Here is an 8,176-nt window from a genome sequence, read left to right as displayed (position 1 = left end):
CACCTAGGATGGCTTGAGGATGAGTAAATAATGGGCTAATTTTCATTTTTGGGTGAACTATCCCTTTAAGTAAGTGAGCTAATTATATTTTCTACACACTAGAAATAACTACAACCTTCTTCAAAAGTTCTTCACAAACAATTTGAGGATACTCTCATGATGAAACTCGCAGCACGTTCAGTAGCAGTGCGAGTACCTCTGTGATCAGTGAGTAGTTGGAGCGCTGACTGCTGCTGATGTTTCTGAGCGTCAGTGTGAAAGTGTTGTGCTGAGGGTGTCCGGACACAGACACACGGGTGTGAGTGTACAACATCTCCTTGCCCGAGTTCACTCTGTGAGATCCAGACCAAATTAAAGCCTGCGAGAAACAAAACAAAATGTTACAACTGAACTGAATTAAGGTTTCTTAATATAATTGTAGTGATCTACAACAATTTTGAATCCTAATCATTTTATTCCTAACCCTAGTCCTCATCATACAGTATATTAACTGTAGCACTTTTTTATTCTTGAGGTCTTGAAGGAAATTCATCAAAAAATAACTCTTGCATACTTAAAAAAAACATTACTTATTACTTGAACAAAATATACTTTTTATGTGAACTAAATGTAATATTTTCAGGCACTTAACTGCATGTCATTTACAATTAAATAAACATGTATTAGTTAAAATTTATATTAAATGCAATTACTTGAACTAAAGAGTGTTTGACCCACTTATGTAGAACGTAGGTACATCTTTATGAACATCTTTTATCGTATGTTGTATTTAAATATATTGGTAATTACACATTTGTAATGATGAAGTTGCTGTTAGTACATAAACAATACTTCAAATAACCCAGCTGAAATTATACTCAAGTACTTTACATGTGCTTTAGGAAGTCAAAATATGTGCACTTTTTAAAAGCATGACAAAAGATTATTTAAACACAATGATTTAAAATGTACATGAAAGCAAAAACTTTTAATTTGACATGATTACAAAGTGCATTTTTTTAAATTGCACTCTTTAATGACACTTATATGTGGCCTTTTTAAAAAATGTTTATAAATGAATATTCTATTATCTGCAAGTACAGCTTTTTAAAGATATACTTGTAAGGTTTGAAATACACTAGAAGTGCACGTTCAATCCAACTAATCACACATTTTTTAACCAGGGAAAAACATTTTTTATGTACAGACGTTCATGTCAACTAAATCTTTAAAACGCTGTGTAATGACAAGAACACTGAATTGTTGTATTTGGATGAACTCTCTCTCTCTCTAAAGTGATATGTGTGAATGTTAAAGGGGTCATGAACTGCCTTTGTTTTTTTTGTACTATTCTCTGAGGTCCACTTATAATGTTATCAAGATTTTTACATTAAAAAAACATCATAACATAGAAGTAATAGGCTATTTTCTGTCCTGTTTTGACCGCCCTCATTGGAACACTCTGTTTGATTAGGCGTGGTGGATTGTCGACACGGAAGTAAACGCCCACTGCTATGATTGGCTAACAGTTGTGTATGTTTGACAGCCTACATCCTTCATAGATGGGCGCTGCTGTGATTTCGGTTAAAAATGCATAAATACTCTGTAAATCTCAAATAATCTGTAATAACAGACAAAGCAATAGTGACCACATAATAAAAACAGTAACTCACACTTGTGTGGTGCGACATTACTGTCGGATCCAATTATATTTGGCACAGCATCGTCTTTTAGTTTCAATCTTTCTGAAAATCCTGTGTTGAATTGTGCCTTGTTTGTAAATGAATCCGCAGTGAAATGAAGTGAACAAAGGACCAAGTTGTTACTGATCATTAAAAATAAAGTTAATCTACTCTTTCCTAATGTTGGGTTCAGAAGGAAGACAATGCAAAGACTGTTTTTCCACAGCTTTGCACTGCACTCCGTCTTGTTGTCTTAAGAGCATCTTTATCGTTTGCAAAGACCTGCGTTTGCCTCTCTCGTTATTTACACTATGTACGCAAACAGGACGGGGCTAAACCAGCAGTGATGTAGAAGCAGGCGTTGATCGGGGTTTAGCCACACTATTACGTCAAAAAGTGGCACATTCCACAGCCTGTCATTTTGGCAGACTGGCTTCAATATAAGCTGTTTTTAGACTAACAAGAAAGTTTTCAGTTCTGAAACTTATAGGATGTTTTTATAGTACACTGACCTCTTATCTGTCAAAAGATCAAGGGAAGTTTGATTTCTCACTTCATGACCCCTTTAAGTTGTTCTATGCACATTTTCTTGTAATTTAATGAGAGCGAGTATGTGATCTCACAGGCTGTGGAGGACAGAGGCCGATCTGAACATGGTGTTCAAGACGGTCCCTCAGGTTGGTGTGTATCTGGGTCAGAAGAGAGTGAGATGGACATAGAGATGGAGAGACGTTTTGGGCCCCCAGCTCCACGAGGAGTGTGTGCATTCCTTTTACTCCTCCCTAAACAACAGACAACAAAAAGAAAGATCATCTCAGATCCCACACTCTAAAAAATGCTGGGTTAAATACAACCCAGTGCTGGGTAAAATAGGGACAAACCCAGCAGTTGGGCTGTTTTGACCCAGCGGTTGGGTTAAATGTTTAACCCAACCTTCTGGGTAGTAACCCAACCACTGGGTCAAAACAACCCAATTGCTGGGTTTGTCCCTATTTTACCCAGCACTGGGTTGTATTTAACCCAGCATTTTTTAGAGTGCAATATCCTAAATAAAGGCATTACAACAAACAAGTTTTCAATTCCTTAAATAATCCACACCTGGTATTTCATGCTTTGTGCTATCCTCTTATCCTTCCATTTCAGCTCTGTGTTTTGTGAGTAGGCCTTCCCCTCCTGAGCTACAGCAACACATCCCTCCATCTCCACTAGGGGGAGCAACGACTGTATCTGACAGATACACACATACAGAAAACAAAGCAGAGACATACTGTCTGGGGCACAGCATACGGTAGTTCATTTTGTATATACACTATCGTTCAAAAGTTTGAAGTCAGTATGATTAAAAAAAAATACATAATACTTTTTAGCAAGGATGTATTAAATCACAGGTGACATGCATTTATCATGTTACAAATGATTTCTATTTCAAATAAATGCTGTTGTTATGAATTCATAAAAAAGGATAAAAATCTATCATGGTTTCTTCAAAAATATCATGTTTTTAAACATTGATGATGATGATGATGATGATGATAAAATATTTCTTGAGCAGCAAATGAAGGATCACGTGACGCTGAAGACTGGAGTAATGATGCTGAAAATTCAGCTTTACCATCACATAAATAAATTACATTCTAAAATATATAAAAATTATTATTTTAGATTGTAATAACATTATACAATATTACTGTTTTTACTATAATTTTAATCATATCAATGCAGCCTTGGTGAGCAAAATAAACTATAATACAAACCTCTTGTATTTTTAACGGTACTGTAAGTCAGTCAGCTGGACATTATTGCAAAATAAGCCTTGACAGGGTGAACAGGATCTTGATCAGAACTTTAATGCCCCTGAAGGGGTTAATTTTGTGATAATGACTGTACATTATCCTAATTATAACACGGCTACTTAGCAAAATTAAGTTATTATAGGTAATAACAGTGCTTGTAAAATGAAAGTTGTGAGTGATGTGCTGTGGTGTACCTGTCCTGGTGAGAGAAAGATACAGGCCTGCCCTCTGCTGGAGTCATCATGCCAGTGCTCGCTCACTGTTACAGAAACATTTACAGGCTTTCTGTGCTCCCAGGAAAGAGGGGCCTATAGAAACACAACACTTGTATTACATAGATTTCACATGTTAGATCTTAAAGGGATGGTTCACCCAAAAATGAAAATTACCCCATGATTAACTCAACCTCAAGCCATCCTAGGTGTATATGACTTTTGTCTTTCAGACAAACACAATCGGCATTATATTAAAAAAAAAAATATCCTGTCTCTTCCGAGTTTTATAATGATAAAGATTTTGAAGCAAAATAAAGTGCATCCATCCATCATAAAAAAGTACTCCACACGGCTCCGGGGGGTTAATAAAGGACTTCTGAAGTGAAAAATATCCATATTTAAAACTTTATAGAGTTTTAAAGATTACAGTTTATAAAGTTTTAAAAATGCATTTTTTCTTACACAAATGCATTGCTTCACTTCAGAAGGCCTTTATTAACCGGATTTAATGTAACCCGGAGTCGTGTGGAGTAATTTTTATAATGTATGTGTAACCCCCTCTCCACCACACCTCGTTCTCGTTCCGAGTGGGTCTCGAACGCGGGTCTCCGGCATGGGAGGTGGACGCACTAACAAGGAGGCTAAAGACTGCAGCCTCTAGCATCAGTCGCTAGTGCGTCTCTTGAGATCAGGGGAGTGAGGTTTACCTGCAGAGCACTTACTCGCTGGCCTCCGTTACACTCACCCCCCTAAACCTCACTCACATCCGGGTCACGGCACCAATGTAACCCCTCTCCCCCGGGTCCTCTCCGCCACACCTCATTCTCGTTCCAAGTGGGTGTCGAACCCAGGTCTCCTGCATGGGAGGCGGACGCACTAACAAGGAGGCTAAACCTGCACAGCACCTACTGCTGGCAAAATTATAAAGCTTGGAAGAGCCAGGACATTTTTTAATATAACTCCGACTGTAATCGTCTGACAGAAGAAAGGCATCTAGGATGGCTTGAGGGTGAGTAAATCATGGGGTAATTTTCATTTTTGGGTGAACTATCCCTTTAACAATTATAAGAAAGGAAGTGCAGCCTAGAGAGTGTGGCAAGTATTTGAAAATGGAGAGATGCATTAGAAATGGGATTTGTATGGAGGGAAAGTACTTGAGAAACAGAAGAGTATTTGAGAGTATTGGGAATATTTGCTTTGAAAGTGTGGCGATTATTTGAGGTTATAGAGATTGTTTGAGAATGGCAGCTGTGCACCTGGTTGTTGCTGTCGTGCCTGTGGTCGGGTCCGTGTGATAGGGCATGTATGTGAAAGTGAGCCAGGGTTGAGATAAAGGGTTGTTTCTGTTCGAATGAATCTGTTTTTCCGCTCACCAAAGTCCAAGAGCCTTGAACTCTGACCTGAACACAACACACAAGAGACTTATATCTGGTCAATGTAACAACAAAGGACCAAACCACAACAGAACTGCCAAAAACCTTGGTCTGGCTTCACCTGATCATGGCGTCCATACAGAGTCCAGTCGACACTCAGATCACCTAGCTTCCTCTGAGTGTCATTCTCTACCCTAAGATCAAAACCCCAACCCTGAGTCTTTCCTATAATAAGAGAGACATGTGAGCATTTCAGAATACGGTGTTCATGATAATACAACTGACGCAGTGTGCGACCAGATCAGCAATGTGGCATATCCACCTGACAGTTCTGGATAACTTTGTAACTGGGTGACACCATCTGAGGAGTCGGTTAAATCCTGATTCTCCCACTGTGCTCGATGCGTGAGAGTGTGTGACCCTCTCTTTCCACCGTAGCGTGTCCGCAATGCCAGATTCCTGGGCAACAAGTGTAGCTAGTGGAACAGAAATAACACATTATTCAAAATGTAATGTAACACAACAAAAAGTATCATGCTTCATGTAATGTTAAGGTGCGGTCACATTAGCAAAACTTGGGGAGAGAAGGTCCATTGTCCATTATCAGCAGTGCAGTGATGCACGAGGCACCACTTATTCAGGTGGTCACTTCCAAGCAGCTTTAGTCAACACGCAAAATTGCATGTTTAACAAAATGGGAACATTTCTCACCTCACATGAAATCCCATATTGCACAGATTTAAATTGAGATGACTGCATTTTGCTTCACAGTACAAAATTTCACAGTACAAAGGTAAATATGACTGCACCCATAAGTTGCGATCAAATTAACAGTGCTGTGTAGATTACTTACAAATTGTAGTCCGTTAATGATTCCAAATTACATGACAAAAATTGTCAGTAACATAATACATTACGTTATACATTTTAGGTAATATAATTGGACTACTTATTTTAGATTACTTTTGACCTAACTCTAAAGAAAGAAAATCTATTCTATTCATTGTTATTAACAACATGAAGTGCATTAAACGTTACATTATGTCAAGGTTTCCCACACTGGGGTTTGTGAAGAAACTGCAGAGGTTAAAGGTTTTTTCCTTTTTTTTATTTATGAAAAGCTAATAAATGAAATAATAAAAAATGTCAATTTTAAATAAATAGCTTTATCATTAAAATAAACACTCACTACAAAAGGTTAAATATTTGATGTGTTTACCTGCATGTCATGTGGCCATAAACTAATATCAGAGAACCATGAACATGTAAATGTGTTAATTAGTTATTAACTTGTTACCTTAAAATCTCAGGGGGTATTATATATATATATATATATATATTAGGTGAATGAGGTTCAGCTGACAAAAAAATCCCTGCACTACATGTAAATAAGAAATAATGTGAATTTGTACTTGTAATATGTAATCAAGTAATCAATAAAAAGTAACCGTAGTCTGATTACAAGTATTTTAAAATGTAATATAATCTAATTACAAGTACTTAATTTTTGGAATATGATTATGTAATCCAGATTACATTAATCAGTTACTACCCAGCACTGCAAATGAGTAAAATTTCTGCTACATTTTTGTGGTCATCAAGGTCCATTTTTCGTTGTCAACAGTGTCGCGAAAAATATATATATATATATATTTGAGTGACCAATTTGAACCCAATGTGAAAACTGCGTGGGGAAATTTTTCGCCCTCACTCGAAATTCCAGATCGTTTGGATTCCTTTTGAAATGACTGAATTTCGCTGAAAATCGGTAAACGAGATTGTACCTTTACAAGGAGATATAATATTAGGACTGACAGATAATTCCACTACCTGAGGTATTGAGTGATTGAACATCAGCACTTGTTTAAAGCCAGAGTTTGAACTCGAGATCTCTGCTTCAAAAGCCAAACCGCTCACACCGACCAGAAGTTCTGCAGTACCTTTAACTGAAGAGCATGCGTGGCTCAACTGTAAGGGAACAACATGTAAGGCATTTTTACATAAAAAGGAATAAAATGCAAAACAAACATTTTTTGAGATGCTAATTGAAAGCCACTTTGGGAAATGTGTATAATGTGCATAATGAGGTCATGTGACAACAATCTAGCATACTTAAATATGTATTCAATACTTCGGTGCCAAGTTAAGTTTTATTTCACATTAAGTAGTAAATTGTGCACCCTCAAGTGAAATGAAAACTGTACTCAAAATTATTTCCTATGAAAAGTGTTTTTTATATATGTTATGTAATTATATATGGTGCGGGTCGCCCCACTCAGTGTCAGTGTTGGGAAGGTTACTTTGGAAATGTAATAGGTTACAACTTACAAGTTACCCAATTTAAAATGTAATAAGTAATGTAACTATTTCAATTACTTTATTAATGTAACTGGTTATATTTGATTACTTATCTAAATTTCTAATGAATGTTTTCAACTGTTAATCATTTTCAAACACTTAAACCAGGAAGGGTTAACCTTACAGTAGCACTCAACACTGATCATTGTCAAACTTGAATTAAGATTCTAATAGATACTGTTTTTGAAATCAAATCTTTGCATAGCTATGACAGGAAAAACCGGCATCTAACGATGCTTTGGAAAAAACTGTTAAACTTAAAAAAAAAATCAAGCACATACATAAACCCAAGTAGGAAATAAAACAGTTATCGATTAAGCATGTGTCCTATTCTGTGTCCTAAACTTCTGAATCATTGGTGTATCATATTTTAGAGCAGTCAATGCAATTTGGGAAAGAAATCAATTAAATGTGTGTGTGCACTCTAAAAAAAATGCTGGGTTAAATATAACCGCTGGGTCAAAACATCCCAATAGCTGGGTTTATCCCTTTGCAACCCAGCGCTGGGTTCTATTTAACCCAGCATTTTTTAGAGTGTGTGTGTGTGTGCAATTGTTAATATTTTCATAAGTAACTGTAATTTAATTGCAAATATTTTGCTCAGTAACTGTAATGGAATACAGTTACATTTATTTTGTAATTAAATTACGTAACACACTCTAAAAAATGCTGGGTTAAATACAACCCAGTGCTGGGTAAAATATGGACAAACCCAGCAATTGGGTTGTTTTGACCCAGTGGTTGGGTTACTACCCAGAAGGTTGGGTTAAACATTT

At 36.7% G+C, this 8,176-nt stretch overlaps 1 protein-coding gene across 1 annotated transcript in view; it reads right to left on the bottom strand.

The window, feature by feature from the left end:
• The window catches only part of LOC107701342 (uncharacterized), a 41,678-nt gene that overhangs the window by 23,466 nt on the left and 10,036 nt on the right, over window positions 1-8,176 (bottom strand). Inside the window, exons 19-26 of the mRNA XM_016503332.1 lie at window positions 6,873-7,010; window positions 5,365-5,518; window positions 5,164-5,267; window positions 4,926-5,069; window positions 3,649-3,762; window positions 2,760-2,888; window positions 2,285-2,443; window positions 197-358 (exon numbers count right to left, since the gene is read on the bottom strand). Of these exons, the coding sequence (XP_016358818.1) occupies window positions 197-358; window positions 2,285-2,443; window positions 2,760-2,888; window positions 3,649-3,762; window positions 4,926-5,069; window positions 5,164-5,267; window positions 5,365-5,518; window positions 6,873-7,010 (1,104 nt within the window). The remainder of the gene's footprint in view (window positions 1-196; window positions 359-2,284; window positions 2,444-2,759; window positions 2,889-3,648; window positions 3,763-4,925; window positions 5,070-5,163; window positions 5,268-5,364; window positions 5,519-6,872; window positions 7,011-8,176) is intronic.

Source organism: Sinocyclocheilus anshuiensis, unplaced genomic scaffold, assembly GCF_001515605.1.
Source record: "Sinocyclocheilus anshuiensis isolate Anshui unplaced genomic scaffold, SAMN03320099.WGS_v1.1 scaffold1726, whole genome shotgun sequence".
In the NCBI taxonomy this organism is placed as follows: domain Eukaryota; kingdom Metazoa; phylum Chordata; class Actinopteri; order Cypriniformes; family Cyprinidae; genus Sinocyclocheilus; species Sinocyclocheilus anshuiensis.
This window is presented reverse-complemented; position numbering and strand designations above follow the sequence as displayed.